General features: G+C 46.9%; 1 protein-coding gene across 1 annotated transcript; it reads left to right on the top strand.

The window, feature by feature from the left end:
• Positions 1 to 12,777: 12,777 nt before the first annotated feature.
• Positions 12,778 to 13,932, top strand: LOC123408376 (copper transport protein ATX1-like). The gene is made up of 3 exons (XM_045101500.1): positions 12,778 to 12,889; positions 13,168 to 13,243; positions 13,471 to 13,932. Exons 1-3 carry the CDS (start codon positions 12,878 to 12,880, stop codon positions 13,719 to 13,721), a joined length of 339 nt encoding a protein of 112 aa, XP_044957435.1. The 5' UTR covers positions 12,778 to 12,877; the 3' UTR covers positions 13,722 to 13,932.
• The last annotated feature ends 298 nt before the right edge of the window (positions 13,933 to 14,230 follow it).

The raw sequence follows: 14,230 nt of genomic DNA, 5'->3' as shown, positions 1-14,230 counted from the left end.
CTAGTGGCAAAGCAGTATCAAGCAAAGCATCATCACAAGCATCATGGACAGCAGAAGTAGCATCATCAAGCACATGCGACACATAAAAATTTCTAGCAGGAGGTGGTGTCGCAAACTTACTCATAACTGAAGGTGAATCAAGTGCAAAGCTAGATGTCAGTTCCTTACCTGTCCTCGTAGTTGAGGGCAAGACTTTAGTTTTTGGATCTCTCGGATTCCTCATAGTGATCAGCACACGTAAATCCCAATTGACTCAGAGAATAGAGCTATGCCTCCCCGCCAACGGCGCCAGAAAATAGTCTTGATAACCCACAAGTATAGGGGATCGCAACAGTTTTCGAGGGTAGAGTATTCAACCCAAATTTGTTGATTCGACACAAGGGAAGCCAAAGAATATTCTCAAGTATTAGCAGTTGAGTTTTCAATTCAACCACACCTGAAAGACTTAGTATCTGCAACAAAGTATCAATAGCAAAGTAGTGTGATAGCAACAGTAGCAACGGTAACAGTAGCAGCAGCGACATCAATAGCGACAGAGTAACAATAGCAGTAGCGACATCAATAGCGATAGAGTGACAGTAGCAAAAGTGACAGCAGTAGCGACAAAGTAACATACCAAGGACCAGTAGGAAAAACTCGTAGGCATTGGATCGGTGATGGATAAATATGTCGGATAACATTCATCATGCAACAGTTATAACATGGAGAGATATGTAACTAGCTCCAGTTCTTCAATGTAATGTAGGCATGTATTCCGTATGTAGTCATACGTGCTTAGGGAAAATAACTTGCATGACATCTATTGTCCATCCCTCCCGTGGCAGCGGGGTCCTAATGGAAACTACAGGATATTAAGGTTCTCCTTTTAATAGAGAACTGGAACAACGCATTAGCACTTAGTGAATACATGAACTCCTCATACTATGGTCATCTCCAGGAGTGGTTTCGGCTATTGTCACTCCGGGGTTGCCGGGTCATAACACATAGTATGTGACTACAACTTGCAACATAGGATCAAGAACACACATACATTGATGAAAACATAATAGGTTCAGATCTGAAATCATGGCACTCGGGCCCTAGTGACAAGCATTAAGCATGGCAAAGTAGTAGCAACATCAATCTCATAACATAGTGGATACTAGGGATCAATCCCCATCAAAACTAACTCGATTACATGATAGATCTCATCCAACCCATCACCGTCCAGCAAGCCTACGATGAGATTACTCATGAACGGTGAAGAGCATCATGGAATTGGCGATGAAGGAAGGTTGGTGATGACGACGGTGACGATCTCCCCTCTCCGGAGCCCAGAACAGACTCCAGATCTGCCCTCCAGAGGAAGAACAGGTGGTGGCGGCACCTGCGTATCGTAAAACATGATGAACTCTTCTCCTTGGTTTTTTTCCGGACGAAAGGGACTAAATAGAGCTGGAATTGGAGGCGGTGGAGCTCCATGGGCCCCACAAGCCTGCTAGGCGCGGCCAGGGGGGCCCGCGCCTGGTGGGCTTGTGGGCTCCTCGCTCCACTCCTCCGGTTGATTCTTGCGCCAGTATTTTTTATATATATTCCACAAAAAATCCTCGTAAATTTCCAGGTCATTCCGAGAACTTTTATTTTTGCGCAAAAACAACACCATGGCAATTCTGCTGAAAACATCGCTAGTCCGGGTTAGTTCCATTCAAATCATGCAAATTAGAGTCCAAAACAAGGGCAAAAGAGTTTGGAAAAGTAGATACGACGGAGACGTATCAGCAAGCTCCAGCGATCCATTTATGGACTAGTGCAAGCATCTCAGAGTTTGAATAAGCGCTTTGATGAGGTGATCAAAGCATTTGGGTTTATACAAGTGATTGGAGAATCTTGTATTTACAAGAAAGTGACTGGGAGCTCTGTGACGTTTCTAATATTATGTATGGATGACATATTGCTGATTGGAAACAACGTGGAGTTTTTGGAGAGCATAAAGGATTACTTGAATAAAAGTTTCTCTATGAAGGACCTGGGAGAAGCTGCTTACATTCTAGGCATTAAGATCTATAGAGATAGATCGAGACGCGTGATAGGACTTTCACAAAGCACATACCTTGATAAAGTTTTGAAGAAGTTCAAAATGGATCAGTCCAAGAAAGGGTTCTTGCCAGTATTACAAGGTATAAAATTCAGTAAGACTCAGTGCCCAGCAACTGTGGAAGATAGAGAACAAATGAGTTTCGTCCCCTACGCTTCAGTCGTAGGTTCTATCATTTATGCAATGTTGTGCACTAGACGAGACATCAGCTTGGCCATAAGTATGGCAGGCAGGTTTCAGAGTAATCCACGAGTGGATCACTGGACGGCGGTCAAGAATATTCTGAAGTACGTGAAAAGGACTAAGGAAATGTTTCTCGTTTATGGAGGTGCCAAAGAGCTCGTCGTAAAAGGTTACGTCGACGCAAGTTTTGACACCGATCGAGATGACTCTAAGTCACAAACCGGATACGTATTTATTCTTAATGGGGGTTCGGTAAGCTGGTGCAGTTCCAAGCAAAGCGTCGTAGCAGATTCTACATGTGAAGCGGAGTACATGGCTGCCTCGAAGGCAACAAAGGAGGGTGTCTGGATGAAGCAGTTCATGACAGATCTTGGAGTTGTGCTGAGCACACTAAATCCAGTAACTCTGTTATGTGACAACACTGGTGCAGTTGCCTTAGCAAAGGAACCACAGTTTCACAAGAAGACCAGACACATCAAACGACGCTTCAATCTCATCCGCGACTATGTCGAGGGAGAGGACGTGAATATTTGCAAAGTGCACATGGATCTGAATGTAGCAGACCCGCTCACTAAACCTCTTCCACAAGCAAAACATGATCAACACTAGAACTGTATGGGTGTTCGATTTATTACAATGTAAATCACATGGCGATGTGAGGACTAGATTATTGACTCTAGTGCAAGTGGGAGACTGTTGGAAATATGCCCTAGAGGCAATGATAAATAGTTATTATTATATTTCCTGTTTAAAGATAATCGTTTATTATCCATGCTATAATTGTATTGAATGAAAACATAGATACATGTGTTGATACATAGACAAAACAATGTCCCTAGCAAGCCTCTAGTTGGGTAGCCAGTTGATCAATGATAGTCAAGGTTTTCTGACTATGTACAAAGTGTTGTTGCTTGATAATCGGATCACATCATTAGGAGAATCATGTGATGGACTAGACCCAAACTATGAACATAGCATATTCATCGTGTCGTTTTATTGCTATTGTTTTCTGTGTGTCAAGTATTTATTTCTATGACAATGAGATCATATAACTCACTGACACCGTAGGAATACCTTGTGTGCATCAAACATCACAACGTAACTGGGTGACTATAAAGGTGTTCTACAGGTATCTCCAAAGGTGTCCGTTGAGTTAGTATGGATCAAGACTGGGATTTGTAACTCCGTGTGACGGAGAGGTATCTCGGGGCCCACTCGGTAATACAACATCACACACAAGCCTTGCAAGCAATGTGACTAAGTGTAAGTCACGGGATCTTGTATTACGAAACAAGTAAAGAGACTTGCCTGTAACGAGATTGAAATAGGTATGCGGATACCGACGATCAAATCTCGGGCAAGTAACATACCGAAGGACAAAGTGAATGATATACGGGATTATATGAATCCTTGACACTGAGGTTCAACCGATAAGATCTTCGGAGAATATGTAGGATCCAGTATGGGCATCCAGGTCCCGCTATTGGATATTGACCAAGGAGTGTCTTGGGGCATGTCTACATAGTTCTCGAACCCGTAGGGTCTGCACACTTAAGGTTCGGCGATGTTTTAGTATAGTTGAGTTATATGTGTGGTTACCAAATGTTGTTTGGAGTCCCGGATGAGATCACGGACGTCACGAGGGTTTCCAGAATGGTCCGGAAACGAAGATTTATATATATGATGGTTTCACTTGGTTACCGCCAAGTTTCGGGCAATTCCGGCAGTGTACCGGGAGTGACGAATAGGTTCCGGGAGTTGACCGGGAGGGACCCACCCACCCGGGAGTGAGCCCAAGGCCATAGGGTGGCACCACAAGTCCCTAGTGGGCTGGTGGAGTCATCCCAACGGGCCCATGGCGCCACATAAGAAAATACCAAAGAAAAGAAAAAGGAAAAAGGAAAAGGGGAGGTGGGAAGGAAGGAGTGGACTCCTTCCCCCAAACCGAATTGGGGTGGGAGTCCACCTTCCCCTTGGCCGGCGCACCCTTGAGGGCTTGGCCCTCAAGGCAAGCCTCCTCCCCCTCCCTCCTATATATAGTGGTCTTTTAGGGCTGATTTGAGACAACTTTTGCCACGTGCAACTCAACCCTAAACCACATAGTTCCACCTCTAGATTGGATTTCTACGGAGCTCGGGCGGAGCCCTGCAGGAGTAGATCATCACCACCACCGGAGCGCCATCACGCTGCTGGAGAACTCATCTACTTCTCCGTCTTGCTTGTTGGATCAAGAAGACCGAGATCACCGTCGAGCTGTACGTGTGCTGAACACGGAGGTGTCGTCCGTTCGGCACTAGATCAGAACGGATCGTGGGACGGATCGCGGTACGGTTAGTGGGACAGTTCGTGGGGCAGATCGAGGGACGTGAGGACGTTCCACTACATCAACCGTGTTTCTTAACGCTTCCTGCTGTGTGATCTACAAGGGTACGGAGATCCAAATCTCCTCTCGTAGATGGACATCACCATGATAGGTCTTCGTGTGCGTAGGAAATTTTTTGTTTCTCATGCAACGTTACCCAACACTAACAGACCCCTTACAGCCGCATATCCATTGTAATTGGTCCGATCTGTATGTTTTTACAGTGGCCCCCCCCCCCCCCGCGCGTGCAGTATATATCCGAGTCTGTGATATGTGTCAAAACCCTACCCCCCTCCGCCGCGATTCCGCATTGCCCCCTTTGATTTTTCACCGTCGGTGACATAAATCCGTCGACCCACCCTCTGATCCGTCACAATGTGGGGCGAGATGTGGAGCTCTAGCCGGCACGATGGCGACGACTCCGAGCAGAAGCACTGCGTCGCCGCAAACTTGGCGGGGAAGCGGTCCGCCCAGTGGTACACCAACCAAGGCCTTGAGCCGTCGCCGTCCCGCCTTCATTGCAAGACAGAAGAATGCGACCGACGGCGGGCTCGTTTTACCTACGGCGCAGGCAGCTCGTACGACATGCATAGCTCCTCTCGTGCGTGCAGCTCACGCATGCCACTGTAGTCAAGAGGGAGGTGGAGGAGCTCCCATCGCTCCGCGTGGTGAAGAAGGGGCACGAGGCAGGGCAGCCACGCGTTGGCATCATCGTGCTGGAGGACCACCTCCCCCTTCCAAGGCGGATGCCATCGAGGCGGCGATTCTTGGCGTGGTGTGTGGGAGGAGGAGAAGGTGGCACGGTACTGTCGTCGGGGCGAGGAGATCAACGATGTCCTACTCAAGCAGGGCCTCGCCAGGGCGCGGGAGTTCAAGGAGAAGGAGGAGACATGGCATCGCGAAGCCGAAGCGCGGGACTCCATGTACATCGACCTCACCTCCGACAACGATGATAAGTGATCTCCGCCGCCGCCGCAGCGTTGCTGTCGTACCCGTAGGGCTCCGACGAGCCTCATTTTGGCCAGTTTAGGGTTAGGCTAGGATGACAGGCAATATGGATGAACTATATGTACGTATGTATGAATGATCATCTCTACTATTTCTTTTCCATTTCTCATGCAATTTTTTTCTTAATTTTTACAGTTTCATATAAGGTTTATGCTTGGCCGCAGCCAAATTTGTCCCTTATAAGACGGCAGAAACACGAACCGTAAATCCCTTATAAGGGCTGGCCTTATATAGGGCCTTTTTGATTCATAGGATTTTGAAAACATAGGAATAAGCATAGTATAGGGTTGGAGTAAAATGCCCACGTGAATCCTATAGTATTAGCAATGAGTGTTTCATGCCACAAAAAAACAAAAAATATAAAAAAGGTTGTAGTGGATGTTTGATTTTCTATAAAATGTAATACAAAAGATTTCATAATTTTTTTCCTATGAGATCTAATCCTATGAATCAAAGGAACAATGTAGGAAAAATACCTAAGGATTTCAATCCTTGAGAAATCCTATAGAATTCCTTTAAATCAAAAAAAGGGGGAGGGGGTGTCTGCTAGAGATGCTCTCGCGCACTCGTTGGTGTGCTGACGCGAGTGTCAGTTGGACCAGGACATTAGCACTTGTCACTTCCTCAAAGAGTTGCTCGGACTCACTCGCTTTAAGCTCATCCATCTGAAACCTCCTGTGTAGGGTCGAGCGTGGAACACTTAGAGATCTTGCTAGAGCTCGAATCGTCCTCCTTTTGTTTAGTGGGATTGTCGATGTCCTCGATAGATCCAGATCTTTCCTCTTTCTGCCACTTCTGCCCTTTTCTTATTTGAGACATCCACTTGTAGGCCTTCCGCAATTTATCGATTTGCATCGGACCATATTCTTTCTACCGTTCGTACGGTCGTATTCAGCAGTGTTGCAACGAACAGCTTGTCATCTGGGCAAATATCTCCATCTCTGCTCTTGATTACTCTCAAAGCAAAATAAACACCAAACCTTTGCTCCTTTGCGAGGTTTACCGCACTTCTTCTTATTGCTTCCTCTTGAACAATTGCTTCCTCCTCAGGAATTGTTGCCTCCTCATGAATTGCTTCTTCATGATCTCTTGGAGGACTGAAGTTGAGATCCAAGAACATCCCCTCTCCTGATGAAAAGGAGCAAGTGATAAGTCAATTCAGTTAACACGGACTGAAAATTCAATTAACACTTGAGCACATTTATAGTAATGTTACAACATGTTTTCATATTGTTGGAGAGTTTACCTGTTGCATCCCCCTCTTGATGATTTTCCTCTTGATTTTCAGGTACTCCATCCTCCTCTTGTGGAGGAGTCAAGTTCAGATCTGCCATATCCATGACGATGAGTCGATCCTTCTCTTGATTTTTAGGTACTCCATCCTCCTCTTGTGGGGGAGTCAAGTTGAGATCTGCCATATCCATGACGATGAGTCGATCCTCCTCTTGATTTTCAGGTACTCCATCCTCCTCTTGATTTTCAGGTACTCCATCCTCCTCTTGTGGGGGAGTCAAGTTGAGATCTGCCATATCCATGACGATGAGTCGATCCTCCTCTTGATTTTCAGGTACTCCATCCTCCTCTTGATTTTCAGGTACTCCATCCTCCTCTTGTGGGGGAGTCAAGTTGAGATCTGCCATGTCCATGACGATGAGTCGATCCTCCTCTTGATTTTCAGGTACTCCATCCTCCTCTTGATTTTCAGGTACTCCATCCTCCTCTTGTGGGGGAGTCAAGTTGAGATCTGCCATGTCCATGACGAAGAGTCGATCCTCCTCTTGATTTTCAGGTACTCCATCCTCCTCTTGATTTTCAGGTACTCCATCCTCCTCTTGTGGGGGAGTCAAGTTGAGATCTGCCATGTCCATGACGATGAGTCGATCCTCCTCTTGATTTTCAGGTACTCCATCCTCCTCTTGATTTTCAGGTACTCCATCCTCCTCTTGTGGGGGAGTCAAGTTGAGATCTGCCATGTCCATGACGATGAGTCGATCCTCCTCTTGATTTTCAGGTACTCCATCCTCCTCTTGTAGAGAAGTCAAGTTGAGATCTGCCATATCCATGACGATGTCCTAACAAAAATTTAACATTTAGTTAACTTAAGGAATTCAAAACGGACATGCGTAGATTATTGTAAAAGGACATGAGTAGATTATGGTAGTAATCCAAATTACAGTAGTGACAATGTAGTGTAGTGTAGTGACCAGTACTATAGTGTAGTGAAATTTAGACCAACTCTTTCTTCAGATTATGCAGTGAATTTGTAGACTTAAGAATCTTTCAGTCGCATTGTTCTTGAGTCATGACACAATCATTTTACTATGAGTGAGGATGTCTTCTGAACTCTGGGGGCCTTTTCTACTTGTTCTGTTTTCACAAAGATGCTGCTCTGTCTTCGCAGCTCCAGATCAGTTGGACAGAGGGGGGCCGGCGACCAGGGGCAGGAGCTCCGGCGGCCGGCTGCGGAAGGCCTGGAGCGGGAGCTCCGGCGGTTGGTTGTGGAAGGCCTGGAGCGGGAGCTCCTGCGGCTGGCTGCGGAAGGCCTGGAGCAGGAGCTCCGGCGGCCGGCGAATGGCAAGAAGGTGGCTGCAGAAGGACGAGGGGATCGCGGGCAGTAGATCGAGATCACAGGGGAACCGCGAGCAGGAGGCGCGATCGCTGGGGGATCGCGGCAGGAGCGGAGATCGCGACAGGATTGCAGGAGCGGAGATCGCGGCTGGGCATTGCAAGACGATCGCTTGATTGCAGGAGCGGAGATCGTGACAGGGGCTGGATCGCCGCGCTCTGGAGGACGGTCGTCGACGGGCTCTGCCGGCGCCTCCTCCTGGACCTATGCCGCGAGCACGGCGTGGTACCGGCGCGAGCCCCCTCCCGAGCGACGCCATGCTGGCGATCTTGGCGAGGCTCCCCGACGGGAAGGACCTCCTCAGGCTCGATAGCACCTGCACGGAGCTGAGGCGCCTCGTGGCCGGCCGGGATCGGGACCGCGATCGAGCTCTGGCTGCCCAGGTACAAGGCGCTGCCGGGGAACAGGCTGTGGTGGTCGCTCCGCGGCGATTCCAACGACGACCTGCCGGGGACGAACTGGAAGGAGATGTACGTGTGGGTCGCACGACGACGGAGGGAACACAGGTTCCAGACCCCCCGCTGGTTTCCGTCGGTCCAACCTACCTTCCCATCATGGCTTTCCATCCATCTTCCACGGGATCTTCCATCCTATTCATCGGAGAGGCCCGATGATGTCGTTACCTGCTTGACTCGCTTTGGAAAGATCACAAGGGGCACCGGTCACCGCCATGGCCGTGGTAATGCGGCGGCGACGACGACGGGCGGCGGCCACGAGAAGCACGGTCGCCGCACCGGCGCTAACCACTCTCCATCCTCTAGCCTCTAGGTACCGATGGAAACACAGGTGACCGCTCATCCTTCTTGCACGTACGGTTTAGCTGCCAGACCTGGTGTTCAGAAACATCTGGCTTTGGGCAGAGCACTGCACTGTTCATCCCAACCCATGATGTTCTGAGCTTTGCTAGACTTACGTATATTTTCAACGGAATCTTACGTAGATGATGAGGTGGGCGTTGTTGATTGGATTCCGCACGGCCCCACCCTGAAAATCAGGGAGGATTAGTGGAGGTTAGGGAAGGAAACCTCCTTTACGTAAGTAATTCACGTAAGAATTCGTAGGTGTAGCTTTTTGTAATGTTCTACTCCCACTATCCCAAATTAAGTGACTAAAAAATAACTCTACTTTGTACTAAAGTTAGTACAAAATTGAGTCATTTTCGAGTCACTTATTTTGAGACGGAGGGAGTATTGTATTGGGCATTTTAAACCCTTCGAAGTGCAAACTTGTGATATTATTGAAAATGTATTGTTGGAAAGCAAGTAGAAATGCCATTGAAGTTACATATTGTGTTAGAGAGGGAAGTACGATTATGGGAAGCAAAGATACATCCGAAAATCATCATGTGCTCTTGTGCATAGATCTAAATTGGGGCCAGCAATTTGTCAGCCGTCTGGATTTTTGTTTTACTTTAGTCACCTTTTTTCTGCACCATTTGGCCGAAATCTAATGGCCATAAGTCCTTCCTCCTCCCATCCCGACGAACCACCCTCCGATGTCGGCCGAATCATCGGCCCCGATTGCCTTGCCCTTCCTGTGTGTGTCCATCGCCGCCCGGTCATCCCTCTAAAATCAGCCCACCCCAACATGGGGAAACCCCTTGCCAGCGCATCCATATCGATAAGCTTCTGCCTTGCTCTCGTTGGCAACACCACGACGAGCTGTGATGTCTCACCCTTGATGCTTAGCTCATTACAAAATTGTTTGACGTCTGAATTTTTTTGAGGCAATTGAACAATAGAAAACGTGATATTAATTTCATGGCCCACTAAAATATGAACACATATTTGATACTAATATATAATATATTAGTTTTGAAAATTTGAATCCTGGGCGTAGGAAGGGTCAACCATATGGCTAAGAGCAAAGGAATCCTGGGCGTAGGACATAGCACATAGCACATTCAACATAGTTCATACATAGGACATAACACATTGTTCATGCTACTAGAGCATACTACATTCAGTATAATAAAGTGGAACGATCTTTGTCGGCGTTTTTTCCTTTCCCTTAGCATATAGGTGGAAGCGGTAGAGCTCAAAGACGGTGTAGGTGTCAACGTCGTGACCTTTGAAGTCGGAGTAGGAGCCGACCATGGAGGCACCAAGGTCCTACATGCCGGCATCGACATGGGAAGCATGGCCTTGCTCTAAGGCTCGGGCTTAGGCTTGCTCCTTGACCTGTTTCTCGGCTCCAAGGCACGGACCTTAGTACCCTCCTTGAGAAGGTCGTTGTTATCGGACTCGTTCGTGGTCAAAGATCATTGCTTCATGTCGTAGACCACCGGGTTTTCGTCCGATGACACAAGAGCTAGAGTGCAGTAGGTCTCCTCGCTGGAGCTGGATACATGTTCACATAGGGCCACCTCCACGGACCACTCCGGGAGGATGGAGTAGCTCAAACAGCTGCCATTGCTCCACCATTGTGGGAACATAGTGGAAAAGCGACTCGACCCTACCTAATGGTGGGAATGACACTTGGCTTCTAGATTTGCACCGAGGTGAAGCATATGGTGACGGACTACACATCTCAACCCACGATCATTGGAGAGCAATTGGCTATGCGAGTTCCTCATCGTTCTTGACGATGAGAAGTTGTCTATCGATGTCGTCATCCTCTTGAGTCAAATCCAGACAAGGTGGCGGGGATGGATGAAGGGGGTGCATCGGGGGACGGAGAGGAGAGTGAAGGGAGATGTGAGAGTGGAGTAGGTAGGGTTAGAATTTGTTCGTCTTCACAAAGGGGAGGGGGATTTTCTGGAGTTGGCGGTAGACCAGAATAGTATGGGCCGACGTGGCAAATTTGTCTGGACCATCCCATATCCAACCCACATCTGGGCTGGGTTCGGGGCTGTCGGGATTGTTCGGATATCTAGGTCGGTTTGGGGCCTTAATTGGGGATGTCCATTTTTGTTCATTTTCTTCCTTTTTCTTCTTTTTCATATTTTCAAATACATGGCGCCCTCCTTTCTTGAAACAAGTTGAACATTTTTTGTATGCACGATGAATATGTTTGAAATATACATGTTGAATATTTTTGTCTGAATACACATTCAACATTTCTCAAATGCACATCGAACATATTTTAGATACATGTCTACCATTTTCCAAACACACACTGACAATTTTTCTAAATACATCTTGAACATTTTTGAAACACACGATGAATATCTTTAACACGTATTGAATGTTTTCCATAATGCCATGAACATATGTTTCAAGAGTGAAAACATTTGTTAACTGTTAGAACATTTTTATCGATTTTTTAATGCTATAAAATATATTTTAAATTAAGTGAATGTTTTATTTTAAATTCAATGAATGTTTTATTTTACATTGTGTAGACATTTTAAAAATGGTACAAACATATTTTTGAAACACGTCAATATTTGTTAAATGTGATGAATAATTTTTTTCAAGAAGGTGAACACTTTTTTACGAACTACGTGAGTATTCTCGTTCACTTTTATAAATATTTTTTTAATATGTCACAAACATAATTTTTAAATGCCATGATTTTTTGAATGATACAAAAATTTCTTAAAAGTTGTGTCGACGTTTATTTTACAGTGAATGAACATTTTGTAATGCACGATGAACAATTTTAGAATTAAAGTAAAATAAGTATTCAAATATATGCAGAATATATCAAAATATAAACAAGTCAAAAAAAATAAAAAGTAAAAGTAAAAGTGAAAACAAAAAGAACAAAACAAGGAAAACTGAACATAACTGCCCCTACTGGCTGGCCCCCACGGGGAATGTATCCAGTGCATCCACACCTGTTGTGCTACCGGTGCACCGGATACGGCAAACCATTTCGAAAACTCTAAAAAAATGTAGCATATCTACACAACATCAACGTATGTTGTCACAAAATTTCGTATGAAAAGTTGAAACATTTCTTGATATACAAAAATGGAAATTTTGACATGCGTGATAATGGGTCAAACCGAAATTCCAACTTATGCTAACTTTTTCATATTTTTTTGATCATTTTAATATGTGCAATAGGGCTTCGATACACCGATAGCACCACGAACACGGGTGCAAGCAGACCTTCGTCTCGCTGCGGGCGACACACAGGCGCCCCCCTGCCGAGGTCGACACTGCCATGAGACCATGCATGAGAGAGATCTGTGAGAGGGAGGAGGGTGGGCTGGTGGGGCGGTGGAACTTGAAACTCACTCTTCGCTCCTGTCCTTGGAAACGGAATCTCTCGCTCTCGCGCGGACAGCAAATGTACAACATCTGTACTGCACAAGAGGGAGGGTGTACTACTCCGGGCGCTTGTACTACAGGCCGGCCGGCTGGCCGGCTGGCCTGGTCAGGTGAGGCATGAACAATGCCCATCCGTTCCCATCGACGGGGCATGATGCTTTTTCCTAGCTTTATGCGCGTTTGGTGCACGTCCACCCACCGGTCGCCGGCCCTTCCTTGCGCTTCCCTGCTACGCATCTTCTTCTTCTTCTTCCTCCTCCTCCTCCTCCTCCTCTGGACGGCGTCTATTTAAGCCGCGCCCCAACCCCAATCATGGAGAGCCAGGGCAGACGCACGCAGCACGCAACCAGGCATCGCCAGGCTCTTCCTCTCCTCTTGATTCTCGCTGCAGCCGCGCGCCAACCATGGCCTCCGAGGTACCCAACATCTCCTTTTAAGATTTTGCGTAACATGGTTCCTCTCTTGTGCTTGTTGCCCGATGAATATGTCAAGAAAATCAGTAGGAAGTAGCTAGCTAGGAGAGATTTCCAATTTCTCGTCTGTATGTTATATATACCGTGTGTCAGATTAGTTGATTGATCATTCGTCAAAAAGTTAAGAAAGATCGTTTGATCGAAATAAGCCAAGATGATGTTTGATCTCGGCTGGAATCTAACAGAAACAAAATTGTTCTCATTGATCCTACTGTGGCCAGACGGTCGTCCTCAAGGTGGCAATGTCCTGCGGAGGTTGCTCGGGGGCGGTTAAAAGGGTGCTCACCAAAATGGAAGGTTATTTCCTCTCCGTCTACGTGCTTCCTTTCAAAGCTACTCCACCAATGCATTTATACCTACCTAGAGCAGTTCCATTAATTAGCTTGTCACAAAATCAGTTTCGATCAACCGCAGAGGGAATGCCTGAAATAAAACTTCACAGCAAGCAAATCCATTGGAACTGAACTGGAATCATATCGTGTTCTCCCTGCTAATGCATGCTTTGTTGCTTCTCCCTGAGGCAGGCGTCGAGAGCTTCGACATCGACATGGAGCAGCAGAAGGTGACCGTGAAGGGCAACGTCAAGCCGGAAGACGTTTTCCAGACGGTCTCCAAGACGGGGAAGAAGACCGCCTTCTGGGAGGCCGAAGAAGCCACTCCGGCTGCCGGTGCTGCTGCCCCTGAGGCTGCGCCGGCCGCTCCTGCGCCGGAGGCTGCCCCGGCAGCAGACGCCGCGCCTGCACCGGAGGTAACCCCGGCCAACACCACCGCTTGATGGGCGCGCACGGATGATGCCGCCGGCCGTGACCTTTGGAAACTCCAAGATATTGTTGTTGACAGAGTCATGTGTGGGGAGGGGTTTGCACGACGTTACTTACGAGTTGACTGCAACGTAATGGAATAAACACAGTGTGTATGGTTTTAGAAATAACGAACGAGTCGGACACATGCATGATTTACAATAGATTCCGGTTCTATTGATGTTCTACAGCTCTTTCGTTGACCAAATTGTTCAGTACAGCCGTCCAATGTTGTATTTTTTATTTAATTTTTGCGGGTGATACAATGTTGTGTTAAGGCCTACTTGCTGCAAAAAAATTGCGGGACATGTTGTGTTTGGCGCTTGCTTGAGAGTGCTTTGGGGCGAAATCACACGGAGTGTCCCTGTTGCCGTGTATCTGCCGCTGTCTTCTATGGGGTATGTATACGCAGCTCTCTTGGACATGGCAATTCATAATAATTTGTATGGATTGAGTTATTTATACTCAATATCAAAGCTTTAAA

Source organism: Hordeum vulgare, chromosome 7H (genome assembly GCF_904849725.1).
Source record: "Hordeum vulgare subsp. vulgare chromosome 7H, MorexV3_pseudomolecules_assembly, whole genome shotgun sequence".
In the NCBI taxonomy this organism is placed as follows: Eukaryota; Viridiplantae; Streptophyta; class Magnoliopsida; order Poales; family Poaceae; genus Hordeum; species Hordeum vulgare.
Note: the sequence above shows the minus strand (reverse complement) of the source record. Positions and strands in the feature narration are given on the sequence as shown.

Bases quoted from the DNA above. Each gene is read 5' to 3' on its own strand.
- LOC123408376 (XM_045101500.1), top strand. The intron at 13,244-13,470 runs GTTATTTCCTCT...TCCCTGAGGCAG, and splicing joins GGTGCTCACCAAAATGGAAG to GCGTCGAGAGCTTCGACATC.